At 36.4% G+C, this 15,210-nt stretch overlaps 1 protein-coding gene across 2 annotated transcripts in view; it reads right to left on the reverse strand.

The window, feature by feature from the left end:
• Nucleotides 1-15,210, reverse strand: part of foxp1a (forkhead box P1a) — a 73,519-nt gene that overhangs the window by 4,391 nt on the left and 53,918 nt on the right. Inside the window, exons 5-10 of one of the 2 annotated variants that reach the window (XM_067446641.1) lie at nt 14,011-14,100; nt 13,596-13,719; nt 12,646-12,811; nt 2,358-2,462; nt 326-413; nt 9-92 (exon numbers count right to left, since the gene is read on the reverse strand). In XM_067446641.1, the coding sequence (XP_067302742.1) occupies nt 9-92; nt 326-413; nt 2,358-2,462; nt 12,646-12,811; nt 13,596-13,719; nt 14,011-14,100 (657 nt within the window). Of the gene's footprint in view, nt 1-8; nt 93-325; nt 414-2,357; nt 2,463-12,645; nt 12,812-13,595; nt 13,723-14,010; nt 14,101-15,210 lie in introns of both variants that reach the window. The other variant, XM_067446639.1, reaches the window with a different exon arrangement.

Consider the following 15,210-nt stretch of genomic DNA (forward strand, 5'->3'; position numbering starts at 1 on the left):
TGACATACTGGCTGAGGGGCTGGTTTGGGCTCAGTAGACTTGACATGGAGGTGGGCCATCATGGCCTGAAGGCGTTCTTTGTCTTTAGCGAGCTGTTTGACAAACACAAACACAATAGAGCCATGGTAGATTATTTCTTCATGTGTACATACAGCACATACAGAGCAGGAAAAAGATTAGAGCTCAGATTAGAGCAGGATGTTAAACTGCATGCAAAGCAGAAAACAAACATTTTTTTAGTCTAATCAGAATAAAATATCAGGAAATCAAGAAGCAGTTCCGTCTGGAGAAAAAGTAATTGTGCTGAATGTTTGCAAAAGTCTACCTGCAGCTCCAGCTGCTGAACCACCTGCATCTGAACTCTGCACTGCGCTGTGCTCTTGTCATCCAGAGCATGTTCACTGTTCAAATGCCTGAAAAACACAACAGACATATGCAGACGTTCAGTATACATCAAGACACTCATAAAACACATCTTTAACTGACAGTTAAAACAGATATTTTTTCCTCTTACAATTTGAATTACCACCGTGTATGAAATGTGCTATATAAATAAACTTGCCCTGCACTGCCTTAAGTTGTCTCTGAAAATAAACCTAGTTTTATTTGCAAACACTATCAACAGAATAATACAACATGATCATTTGTGTAGACTATTTTTTGAGTTTATTCATTCACCATACCACTTCAAGCATTATAATAATACAGTGCTAGTGTTCAAAAGTTTGGAGTGTGAAAGATTGTTTTTTTTAAAGTCGTCTCCTCTGCTCACCAAGGATAGATTTATTTGACCATATTGTTTTAAACATATTTCTGTTTTAACAAACAAACAAAAAATTACATTTAAAAATGTAATTTTAGTATATTTTAAAACATTATTTATTTATCTGATGTCTGCATCATTGATCAGATGAATTTTTTGCATCATTACGCCAATCTTCAGTGTCACATGATCCTTCAGTAATCATTCTGATATGATGCTTGAGTAACATTTATCATCATTATCAATCATCAACATTGAAAACAGTTGTGCTGCATATTTTTGTGGAAACCATGAAACATTTTTAAGGATTCTTTGACGAATAGAATGTTCACAAGAAAAGCATTTATTTGAAGTCTTTTATATCATTATTAAATGTCATTACTGTCAGTTAATACATTTAATGCATCCTTACATATATCATATATTAATAATCAGCATGATTGTTCAGGATGCAATACTATTATTGAGAAGTAGAGGGTGCTGTATTCAAAGAAAATCTGTGCAACGCTTTCGTTCAAACAAATTCCTCAAACAACCCCTCTAACCTAACAATATTGACAATTAAATGAATTGCATATCATGTACATATATCCATGAAAGTCTTCTTGATCATTTATATTACCAAAAAGTACAGTAATGTATTTGGTATTGAAGGAAGAGAGGGAGATTTTTTTTTTACATTCTGAAAATACTTAAGTAATGCAATTTTCATGATTGCAGCATTTTAATATTTGTGCTGAAAACACAAACACCTTATTCTTGGGTACGGCACGTGAATCTCAGTGTGATGTGATGGTTAGAAATGTTTTTATATAGTGGAACTGTGACCGAGCTGAGGAACAAAGGCAGTGTTGTGGCAATAGACAGGGCGGGGCCTCGGACTAGGAGCAGGGGTCAGGGTCAGTGGAAGGGGCACAGATAAACATCCTCCTGTTGTTTGTTTTGGGAGGGATGGCCAGGATCACCATGGGTACTCTGTTTATCAGTGCACTGAGCTCAACCCTGAGGGGCCTCACGGCTGCACCGCCACAGGGGAAATAGAGAGAAAGAAGGAAATGGAAAGAAAATAAAGGAGACATGGGTGGTATACATATATACAAGCGAGCGGAGGTGGAAGGACGGAAAAAGGACAAAAAACATAAAACAAGTAAACAACAGAGTGAAAGGGATAGAAATGCATAAAAGAGCTTTTGCGACTGCAGGCCCAAAACTTTGGAACAGTCTGCCTGTCTATATCAGACTGGCTCCTTCAGTTTCCATCTTTAAATCTTCTTTAAAGACTTTTTTGTTTTCTCTTGCTTTTGATGCTCATTGCCTCTGATATGATTACTGCTTTTTATTTTTATTTTATTTTTTCAGTTTGTTTCTTTTGTCCTGTACTGCTCTGCATTTTATTCTCTGCTATGTACAGCACTTTGGTCAGCCTTGGTTGTTTTTAAATGTGCTTTATAAATAAATATTGTATTGTATTGTAAGAGCAGCGAGCGCATGATAATTGGATCAAAGCCGCGTACCGCTTTGCTCAGCTTGCATAGATCTGCAAACAGGACAAACAGCATAATAATAAATGTAGAGATGAGAGCCGTTGACTCACTTGAGGAATGACTGGAAGTCTCCGAACACTGTATCGCAGCCTGGCCACTTGCACACGCCGTGGCTATAAAGAGGATGTGCGCTCTGGGAGTGACTCTCCTGAGAACTGAAGCAAAAACAGACACAATAAATACACAATCTGAAGCTTGAGTTCAGGGTACCCGTTTCATCCATAATCCATCCAACTCAAAATCACACTGTTGACACTTTCATTTGTCCTCGATCTCCAATATTTCTGACATCCGTGATGTCAAAAAGTTGTGAATATCCAGTCCAGAACATGCCAGGGCTTTTGTATTTTATTTTGCGTCAGACCTTCGAAATGGAAATCAATAATTTCATGTATTTGTGTTCATTTATATTCTTTACAGTTATTCTCTACAAGCCTTATTTTTGCACACTCTCTGAAACTGGACTTTCTCAACGGTTGCTTGTAGGAGATGTGGTACGGAAAACAAAGCTGAAACTGACTGCTAGAGAGATTGAAACTGATACTGCAGATTCATGCTCTCAGACGAGTGTCTTTCTCACGCGCCAGGCTCGGTTTCAGTCTCAATCCAACTGATATTGTGATGAAGTTCGTTGTGGTGACGTATGTATAGCAATGTATTGTGAGCTATTTGGTGATGCACAATCCTAAATGACATGCTTAGAAGTATGATTTTTTTTTCTGATCCCAAACACCCATTATTATAATGCAGCATCATCACAGTCATGTGATAAAAATAATGATATATATATATATATATATATATATATATATATATATATATATATATATATATATATCTCATTATTTTTATTTATATATATATATATATATATATATATATATATATATATATATATATATATATATATATATATATATATAAATAAAAATAATGATATATATATATATATATATATATATATATATCATTATTTTTATATATATATATATATATATATATATATATATATATATATATATATATATACACACACATTTAAAAAAAAACTTAAAACAGCAATAATCTGAAATTGTACTATTTAAAATTGTACCCTGTTAATACATTTTAAAATGTAATTTATTCCTCTGGTGCAAAGCTGAATTTTCAGCATCATTACTCCCATATTCAGTGTCACACGATTCTTCAGAAATTATTATAACGTGATGATTTATTGCTCAAGAAATATTTATTATAATCAAGGGTAAAAACAGTTGTGCTGCTTCATATTTGTGTGGAAACCATGAGGTATCAGGATTATATGATGAGTAGAACATTTGATCAGTATAAATAGTTTGAAACATAAGCAGTTTCTTGCATTATTAACATTATACAGGTGCTGGTCATATATTTAGAATAATCATCAAAAAGTTAATTTATTTCACTAATGTCATTCAAAAAGTGAAACTTGTATATTATATTCATTCAGTACACACAGACTGATATATTTCAAATGTTGATTTCTTTTAATTTTAATGATTATAACTGCTATCTGAGAAAAAACTAAAATTCGAGGAAGAGAGGAGAGGCACACAATCCACGTTGCTTGAGGTCCAGTGTAAAGTGATGGTTTGGGGTGCCATGTCATCTGCTGGTGTTGGTCCACTGTGTTTTCTGAGGTCCAAGGTCAATGTAGCCAGGACGTTTTAGAGCACTTCATGCTTCCTGCTGACCAACTTTATGGAGATGCAGATTTCATTTTATAACAGGACTGCTGACCCCATAAAAATCTATGGGGTATTGTGCAGAGGAAGATGAGATATGCCAGACCCAACAATGCAGAAGAGCTGAAGGCCACTATCAGAGCAACCAGGGCTCTCATAACACCTGAGCAGAGCCACAGACTGATCAACTCCAAGCCACGCCGCATTACTGCAGTAATTCAGGCAAAAGGAGACCCAACTATTGAGTGCTGTACATGCTCATACTTTTTATATTCATATTTTCAGTTGGCAGAGATTTCTAAAAATCCTTTCTTTGTATTGATCTAAAGTAATATTCAAATTTTCTGAGATACTGAATTAGGAATTTTTCCTTAGCTGTCAGATATCATCGAAATTAAAAGAAATAAACGTTTGAAATATATCAGTCTGTGTGTAATGAAATAATATAATACATGTTTTATAATATATATAAGTTTTACTTTTTGAATGGAATTAGTGGGGGAAAAAACGTTTTGATGATATTGTAATTATATGACCATCACCTGTAAACCCCAAACTTTGGACAATATTGTAGCACAGTAAAATTACTGTTTTAAAGTAGATAAGTCTCTCCAGGAATTTGCCAAATTTAAAGCAAAAGCAAACTAACTTCGATATTCGAAGGAAATTGCCATTTTTTAATGTGCAACACGCATTCAGCCAAAGCCCACTTCAAATTAGTTGCTAAACTTCTGTTTGAGCCGTTGCTTCGGCAATGCATCCTCCTCTCCAGTCAGTTAACCACCGCTGCGAAGAGTGTACAGTCTCTTAACACACACACACAAGCTGAGGTTCAATTCAACAACACTGCCTGTATGCTGCGAAAGAGGCCTGTCTTCACACTGTGAACAACCCCAACATAGATGAGGAGCATTATGGAACTAATGAAGGAGAGACTACTGAAAATGAGAGACTAATGAAAATGTAAATTCACTCTCTGACAGTAGGTGGCACTTACGGAACAGCAGTCATATAGCGGTTTCCATGGTAAACCGTAGACTAGAGCTGTGCGATTAACAGTGGTGTAAAGTAATGAATTACAAATACTCTCGTTACTGTAATTGAGTAGTTTTTCTCAGGAATTGTACTTTTTAAGTAGTTTAAAAACAGTGTACTTTTACTTTTACTTGAGTACATTTTAAGTGATGTATCGTTATTTTTACTGCGCTATTTTCCCTAAACTTGCCATCGCTTCATCATGTTTATTTTCCTGTCAACGTGATTGGCTAAGTTGAATAATCAGTCCTGTGTCTCCATGCGTCACGTGCGTGACTCATTAAATCAACCATAGCGACCAGCCTAGAGTGAGAGGCATTTGCGCTTTATGAAAGGGGGTAAGTGCTGGTTACTGTATGATGACTTAAAATTGCCTTCAACAATTACTTAATATTGACTGCAGAATATTACATTTTCTAATACACACACAATGGTACATATTCTGTTAGCTTTCTTGTAGCTCAACCAGTAGAGCATGGTGCTAGCAACGCCAAGGTCATGGGTTCGATTCCCAGGGAAAGCAACAACTGACAATAATGTAAAAACGTGTACACTGAATGCAATGCAAGTCGCTTGGGATAAAAGTGTCTGCCAAATGCATGTAAATGTTAGCGCAGCACAAGCTTGTGGTGCCATCTGCTGGAAACGCTTCATTTCGCTTGTTGATTGTGTGCCAGGCTTCAACATGCATTAGGCATTAACCGATCATCACTACTAGATTTTTGTCCCTTACATTAATTTTGTTAAAAATGTTAAGGCATTAAACCTGTTAGTGCTTTCTGTCAGCTTACTGAAGTGCATATTTCAATGTAATGTGTTCTCACATGGCAATTTAAAATTGTAGTCCATGTATATAGCAAATAACTTGTATTAAACATCAGATTTATATTTAAATCAGGTTTATTTTTAAATTGCAAGCAAAAATAATAATAGTGGTGAAAATTGTGATTTACTTAATTGTAATTTCTTAAGTGTATTCTTTTTAGAGAAAATGTATTTTCGCACAGAAAATCCATTAAAATTAAAGCAGTACAATGAATGTGTCTTGAAAAGAAAGAACTGTTTTTTTAACGTAAAACTGTTAATGTATAACGTTTTGCAACCTTTTTTAATTAACCGCAAGAAAACTCTGGTTGTCAAAAATATGTTATCAGATTATTGGTTGCTTTCTCAAATATTACATGGCTGTATTTTAAGTGCTAGCAGTCAAAAATAAAAATAAATAGTCAAAGAAATATTGAAATACTGTTGGTGATCTCATGTTTTTCTGTTCTTACTGAGAATCATCCATAAAAGAGTAAGCTACATTTTAAATCAGCAGAGTATCAGGTGGAATAACATTCATAGCATAATACTCACTACTTTTAAAAGGGCTACTTTTTACTCCTACTTTGAGTAGAATTTAGGACAGGTACTTTTACTCTGCTAACACTACATTTTTGACAAGTAACAGTACATCTACTTGAGTATGCTTTTTAATGTGATTAATCGAAATTACAATAAAATTGTGATGTGCGAATGCATATGTGCATTTAACATTCAGAATAAAAGAGAGATGATGTATTCAGAGTCAAGTAAAAGTATTAAAGGCCATTCACATAGAATGTGTTTTTGCAGTTAAAAACACGAGATGCATGAGTGCTGTGTAGAACGCTGTCATGGGCGAAATGCTGCAAAAGACAAAAAAGGTTTTTTTTAAATAAATAAAGATTATAAAATAAACAAACAAACAAACAAACAAATAAATAAATAAACACAAAACAACTTAAAAAAGGCATAAAGAAACAACCAACAATATAATCAATAAAAACATATGGTGCCCACAGATATAAGCATATTTGCATCCCGCAGAGTTAGATAAGTCCATAAATTATGGAGAGAAAACAGTATCAAAACCTTCCACAAATGTACGTGAGAGATCCACATTCGCGTGTACCAATCCACAAATGCACGCGAGAGATCCACATGCGCACGCACCAATTCACAAATGCACGCGAGAGATCCACATGCGCACGCACCAATTCACAAATGCACGCGAGAGATCCACACACACAAAGCAATCCACAAATGCACGCGAGAGATCCACGTGCGCGCACCGATCCACAAATGCACGCGAGAGATCCACACACACAAAGCAATCCACAAATGCACGCGAGAGATCCACACACACATTTAATTATGTGTAAATTACACACCTATAATTTAATGCACAGTAAATCACTAGTCTTTTGCATTGGTGTTCTTCTTAGAATGCCCCTGAATTTGCGCTTTTGTACCTGTGGAATGTTTTGAGACTGTCGTTCCGTGGCCTTGATTCACAAATGCACAGAAGCCTATCCGTATCTGTCCCAAACATGCGATACAGTGTTCTTCGTCCAGAGGGCGCTTACCGGCCTTCGAACTGAATCTTCCAAAGGGCTAAATTCATTTTGTTTTCTGACTTGGTGAGACAACTGAAGTCTAAACATTTTTCACTAAATATCTTATACATAAATACAAATATAGAAAACAAACCTTTTTTTATTCTTCAACATGAGATCAGAAAATATATAGCCTATTAAAAAAAAAAGATTCGGATAACAGGAAAGCTTTTAAGTCTTTAAAATGATTTCTGTAACTGTTGGTCATTACTAGGCTAAGTACTATCGCAAGTGCTGTGCCAAGTGTGAGACTGAACAGGGCAGGCACGTGCAGAGGGGGGAGCTTTGAGTGCTCGAGCCCTAGCCCTTTTTCAAAATAAATCAAAAGTGCCCCTCTCAGACAAATATCAATGATAATATTTGTGGTCAATAAAACAAAATAAATTTGACTTATAATAACATGACAATGTGTACAATATTAACGAATGGCTCAAAAGTCGGAAAATGTCTGTTTATTTTTTCTTATCAGTCGTCTAAGTGTTGCCATAGCACGTTGCTATGGGTTGCATGCGATTTACTGGCTGATTTTCCACAGCTAAAACGCTTAACGTGAAAAACGCTTAACGTGGCTTAATGCACTAAGACTATTAAAAACACACCAAACTCAGGAAATATCATAGCCCAGAATATGAACGCAAGGCGTTTTATTACACGTTAAACGTTTTTCTCCCATAGAAAACCATTATAAGAAAATGCTTAACGTGGCTTAATGCACTAAGACAGTGTTAAAAACACACCAAACACCAAAAGGAAATATCATATTAATACTCTCTTAGTGCATTAAGCCACGTAAGCGTTTCCATGATTTTCTATGGGAAAAAAACGCTTAACGTGTAATAAAACGCCTTGCGTTCATATTCTGGGCTCACCTGATTTTTTGTGCATAGTATACTCAATTAATATGATATTTCCTGAGTTTGGTGTGTTTTTAACAGTCTTAGTGCATTAAGCCACGTTAAGCATTTTCTTATAATGTTTTTCTATGGGAGAAAAACGTTTAACGTGTAATAAAATGCCTTGCGTTCATATTCTGGGCTATGATATTTCCTGAGTTTGGTGTGTTTTTAACAGTCTTAGTGCATTAAGCCACGTTAAGCGTTTTTCACGTTAAGCGTTTTAGCTGTGGAAAATCAGCCAGTAAATCGCATGCAACCCATAGCAACGCGCTATGGCAACACTTAGGCCGACTGATAAGAAAAAATAAACAGACATTTTCCGACTTTTGAGCCATTCGTTAATATTGTACACATTGTCATGTTATTATAAGTCAAATTTATTTTGTTTTATTGACCACAAATATTATCATTGATATTTGTCTGAGAGGGGCACTTTTGATTTATTTTGAAAAAGGGCTAGGGCTCGAGCACTCAAAGCTCCCCCCTCTGCACGTGCCTGCCCTGTTCAGTCTCACACTTGGCACAGCACTTGCGATAGTACTTAGCCTAGTAATGACCAACAGTTACAGAAATCATTTTAAAGACTTAAAAGCTTTCCTGTTATCCGAATCTTTTTTTTTTAATAGGCTATATATTTTCTGATCTCATGTTGAAGAATAAAAAAAGGTTTGTTTTCTATATTTGTATTTATGTATAAGATATTTAGTGAAAAATGTTTAGACTTCAGTTGTCTCACCAAGTCAGAAAACAAAATGAATTTAGCCCTTTGGAAGATTCAGTTCGAAGGCCGGTAAGCGCCCTCTGGACGAAGAACACTGTATCGCATGTTTGGGACAGATACGGATAGGCTTCTGTGCATTTGTGAATCAAGGCCACGGAACGACAGTCTCAAAACATTCCACAGGTACAAAAGCGCAAATTCAGGGGCATTCTAAGAAGAACACCAATGCAAAAGACTTGTGATTTACTGTGCATTAAATTACAGGTGTGTAATTTACACATAATTAAATGTGTGTGTAGATCTCTCGCGTGCATTTGTGGATTGCTTTGAGTGTGTGGATCTCTCGCGTGCATTTGTGGATTGGTGCGCGCGCATGTGGATCTCTCGCGTGCATTTGTGGATTACTTTGTGTGTGTGGATCTCTCGCGTGCATATGTGGATTGCTTTGTGTGTGTGGATCTCTCGCATGCATTTGTGGATTGCTTTGTGTGTGTGGATCTCTCGCGTGCATTTGTGAATTGGTGCGTGCGCATGTGGATCTCTCGCGTGCATTTGTGAATTGGTGCGTGCGCATGTGGATCTCTCGCGTGCATTTGTGAATTGGTGCGTGCGCATGTGGATCTCTCGCGTGCATTTGTGGAAAGTTTTGATACTGTTTTCTCTCCATAATAAATACCATTCTCATCTCCACGTGTGCTATAACTCTGACGCTCCCACCGCTTGCCTAGCTTAGCACAAAGACTGGAGGTAAACGGCTCATCTAGCCTACTGCTCAATAAGTGACAAAAGAACACCAACATTTTTCATAGTTGCAGTGTTCCTTTAAGTTTCGTCCATGTTAATAACTTTAAGACCTTTTTGTTTCTCTCATTGTTCTCTTTTTAAAAATTACAGAGCCCAGTTTTTCTTAAGCTCAGAAAAGTCATCTTTTTTTTAAAAAACATTTATATAATATTTTCACTGCAAAACACAAAATTATTGCAGCAAATTTTAAGAAAAGGTGCCAGAACTTAATCATTTTAGGGGTATTTATTATCTTTATAAATAAATACTTTAAATAATATTATAAATACTTTATAATATTTTAAATAATATTTAATGGTCCTATAGATATGCTGTATTTTCTATATGCAAATGCATCACCTAAAATCATATTTTGGGTTTAAAACTAACAGACAGGATTATGTCAGATGTATCAGAAAGCTCAATTCTTTAATTCAGTTCCAGCTGAAAAAGTAGCAGGACATGTTCAGGACTTTGTATCAAACAGTGGATTGTTTGAGAAAGCGATTTATTTTTGAAATTTGAAAAATGCCAAGAATGCTTTATTTGTTTGGGATCAAGAGAGGTCGTGTCCTTTGACCATGACCCTCTCCTTTTCTCGCCTAAAAGAGAGCCCTGTGTATCTCTGCCCGCGGATTCCTTCCCTAACACCAAAAAAAGAAAAAGAAAGAAAGCATCTAAGGCAAGCTTCTTTTTTCATTCAGTGCTTGAACACAACCCCAACAAGGCAGATGACTCACACTTGACAAATTAAAACAGACTTTGTTATTTCCATCCTTATAACACACTGAACAATCAAATAAGCCAGCAAGCAGACACAATAAAACAAACGCGTGCAATGAACTGTTTGTTCTAGCAGATGGAGATCCCAGACCAATGTCAAACACTTGCCTCACAGGAATAAGCACACTGGAGGGAACATAACAGTAGTATACAGATCAAAATGGAGTGGGACAGATTTTAAAGGATTGATTACATTTGATCCCTCAGTCCATCAGCGTGAGAGTGTTTGCATGTCACTCAGTAAGCCAGAAGGAGAGACGGATAGACAATGCCCGCATGTTGTGGTCTTCTGGAAGGGGTGAAGGGTTTGTTCTCTGGTGCCAGTGGCTGCACTTAAGGTTTTAGTTGCAGGCGTCTCTCTGGCGGGCAGGAGTTTACATGACACATGAAACTGACCACACAGTCCTTGAGCTCTCACCCTCCACCAATATCATGCAAACAATCACAGCAGGCCATAAGAGGGCTCTGCTGACATTATAGACCACATCAATGCAACACTAGGACACAATGGCACCTACTGTAATCCGAGCATTTATTGTTAACGGGGTAGTGTGGTGTAGCGGTTAAGACTCAGGGTTGGGGAACCAAAGGTTGCTGGTTCTTAACCCTAATTGCTTGGGTAATGGGTTCATGAAGATGCGGAATCATTGCCTACATTATATAGGCGATGTTCACAGTCACAGTTTTTGGATTGACAACAGTCAAACGCCTTCAAAAAAATAAGCTCTTGAAATCTATAGACAAACAGGTTTAGGCCTCAGCAAACAGAGATAGAGGTGTTTTCATGAGTGTATATGAAGAAAGGCCTGCAGGGCACACGTTGACGCAGACTGATACCTTTCACACAGTCACGAAGACAAATGTCTCTTAAAACACCTGACAACTTGTTTTTAACAGTTTACTTATACAACATCAAACTCGACTGGTTTGACAAGTCGTCAATCAAATACTAATATTAAATATCAGTTTTTAACTGATATAAATATTTAGTTTTTAATTTGACTCATACTCATTTTTAGGGCCGTCACTGTAACAACTTTTTTGGACAAAATATTATCCCACAAATAATTGAGATAAACAATATTACTGTCATTTTAATATCATTACTCACTAATATAACATATATTAAATATTTAAAAGTTTTAGGTTAGTAAGATCTATTTTAAGATTTTATCAAGTCTCTTATACTCATTTATTTGATCAAAACACAGTAAAACACTAATATTATGAAGTATTACAATTTAAAAAATGTTTTTCTATTTTATTTTATTATTTATAGTACGCTCTTTATTCCTGTAAACAAAGCTGAAATCATTCTAATATGCTTACTTGCTGCTTAAGCAACATTTCTTTGAAACGACTTCTTAATGTGCTGCTTAATATTTATGATTCCCCCCCCCCAGGATTCTTTTAGAAACAAAGTTCAAAAGAACATACATGCATTATACATAATCCTATTGTCATTTTTGCTGAATGTCCTTGCTAAATAAAAGTATTAATTTCTTAAAAACAAACTCTTACCAACATATTGATGATCGTGTGACCTAAAAAAAAAAAGTTTATTTTTCTTTGTTTCTGATTGGTTGCAGCAGCGTTTTGGCTCTACCTCAATGTAATTATGAGAAAACGATTAAAACAGAATGTCGTGAATTGGAAGAGCTCATCAACAACTGAAGTTCTAACTAGAGCGGTCAAACTCACTTGTGCATTTACGTCCCTTTGTGCAGATATAAGTTGTAATAATATTTATGTTGTGTAAATATGTGATTAAGCTTATATAGGATGCACTTGATGAGTTAACTGCAGTACAACCACAGTGCTTCAGTTATTCATTGTTCATTCATTCTTCTGAGCTCTCAAACTGGAGAGAGCGAGTGTGTTAAGCGCAAATATTAACAGTATTCTTAAGCACAACACACAAGTGATCTCTGGCAAAATGTAAATAAATTGCACATACTTATATGAAGAAAAAAAGCCTAATTTGATTGATGAAGTACCTGTCTCTCCGACTGGGTCGGTGTACATGGTGTCCATTGGTGCTGGAGTGGTGGTTGAGGATCTGACTTTTGGGAGGAGAGGGGGATTTGTCTCCTCTACTCTTCTCCTCCTGCCGTGCATCTGCAGTCTCTTTCCAAAGCTGCTGGAGCTCAGCAGGAATCAGGCCTGTGAGTGGCGAGACACTGCATTATTAGATCACTAGACAACTAATAAGACCTCTATATCTACGATTCTCTGTCTATTATTTTCCATCAACCACCAACCATTAGCCTCTCTCCTGGTTGATTAAATAAAACAATAATAAACAAATATGTTACGTATAACAAAGATCAAGGATCACTTCCCCAAAGCTATTCTGTGAAAACAATAATACTGAAGTGCAGCATTCACACTAATGTTCAAAAGTTTAAAATATATGTATCTCATGTTCACCAAGGCTGCATTTATTTGATAAAAAATACAGTAAAAACAGTACTGTTTAATATTGTGAAATATTACACTGTTATTCTATATTTATTTTAATAATGTATACTTTTAATAATGTATACTTTAACATCATTGATATTATAAAATATTAAATGTATTATTAGATATTATACATTATTTATATTATAAATTAATTAATGTATTCTTAGATATTTTAATATTTAATACATTAAATATTATCATTATATTTTTATATACTTTAAAAATTAATTTATTCCTATGATGGAAAAGCTGAATTTTCAGTATTTTCATGGAAACGTGATTCTTTTTAAATAGAAAGTTGTTTGACAGGACATGAGTGATAAAGACCTTTGGCGATGCAACAAAGGTGAGTGGAATGAACGTCATGATCTGAACAGGAATGCTTACTAGCAACAACAGTGCAGCGACTTGGTGACCTCCTGAACCTTTAGGATGCATTAATTGATGGTAAACGTGTCATGTGGCAGTGAGGTGTTGTTACCCTGAGGCAGTGCACTAGTAAGAGCCGACGGGACAGACAACAGGCCTTGTCTCTGGAGGTTGAGCAGGTGCTGCTGTTGAACGGAGAGTAACTGTTGCTGTATAGCCATCTGCTGGGTCATCATCTGCTGTTAGGGATACAGAGACAGACACTTGACACTCACAGTACAGTCACTGCCGGTGTCTTCATTCATTCACAGTCTCGCCACACAGCCGGCACTTTCCCTCAAGTTTGCAAAGCTGCTGACACCACAGCCGGTCTTCACTCGCTCACAGTACAGTCGCATAAAGCCGTCAAAACATAGAAATGTGCTAGTGAAAAGTAGTCTGTGTGACAGTAATCTGCCAGAGATTTCTGAGGACAAGGGCAGTAAATGGCTCTAATGGTCCTCTGTCATATATTGTGTTGCTTTTACCTCTTTACTGGGTTTCCCAGCATGTTGTTGCTGCAGGAGCTGCAGGTGGAGTTCCTCTTGCTGTTTCTTATAGAACTCCTGAAGCTGTTGCTGAAACGCAGAGGGAGAACACAAAACATTAACAACAGAAAACAAGTCGACACGCGTCAATCCAAGGTAGTTTACTGAATAGTGAAAGAGTATTCATTTACCATTTGAATATTTTGAGATAAATACTTGAGTCTGCTTGGGTGATGAACAGAAGTGGTAGTCAATTTATCTTAGCTTTGCTTTGTCAATGTTACTTTTTAGCATTAGCTTTGTCAATGAATACTGTACATTTTCTGTCTTCAAATACATGAGGTGTTTAGTAAAAGCACATCTCGTTTAGTAAAAGAATCTCCTTGGCAGTTTATTGGCAACCCTGCTCTTTATGATCTCTATGTGGCAGAGAAAAATCCTTTTGTTGAACCACTATTTCACAAAAACTTTAGTGTCAAAATGCAATAACACAATGGTTCTCAACCAGGGAGCCGGGGCCCAATATTACCCTTTTTCCACCTACACAGAAAAATCCTTTTGTTCAACCACTATTTTACAAAAGCTTTAGTGTCAAAATGCAATAAGACAGCGGTTCTCAACCAGTAGGCCGGGGCCCACTAGTACCCCTTCTACTGAGACTTTTCTGGTGCGGGTTCCTGGCCTTTGTCAAATCTCGAACCTCTCCGTGTAGAAAATGGGGTTCTGGGCCAAAAAGGTCAGTTCAACTTCAGCCTTAAAAACATGCTCGTTTTGAAAGGAGCCAGGAAGCAGAGGACGGAGAAATCGTTTTCTGTGTGCGAGTGACATAGGCCTGTGTGTGTACACTTCAATGAAACATAACGTGATTCAACTGTGATCCACCCAATCAGAATCGAGGCCTTGTGTCAATATGTTTTCGTGAAATTAGAGGACACAAATGTGTATAATGACATGGGTATGACATAGGTATTACAAGGAGAGGAGAAATATGAGGACATTGGCCATGTCCCCATTTTCAAAATGCTTATAAATCATACAGGATGAGTTTTTAAAAATCTAAAAAGTAAAAATGCAGAATGTTTCCTGTGATGGGTAGGTTTAGGGGCAGGGGCAGTGTAGGGCGATAGAATGAACAGTTTGTACAGTATATCCATTATGCCAATGGAAAGTCCTCACAATTCACAAAAACACAATGTGTGT

Source organism: Pseudorasbora parva, chromosome 6 (genome assembly GCF_024679245.1).
Source record: "Pseudorasbora parva isolate DD20220531a chromosome 6, ASM2467924v1, whole genome shotgun sequence".
NCBI lineage: Eukaryota > Metazoa > Chordata > Actinopteri > Cypriniformes > Gobionidae > Pseudorasbora > Pseudorasbora parva.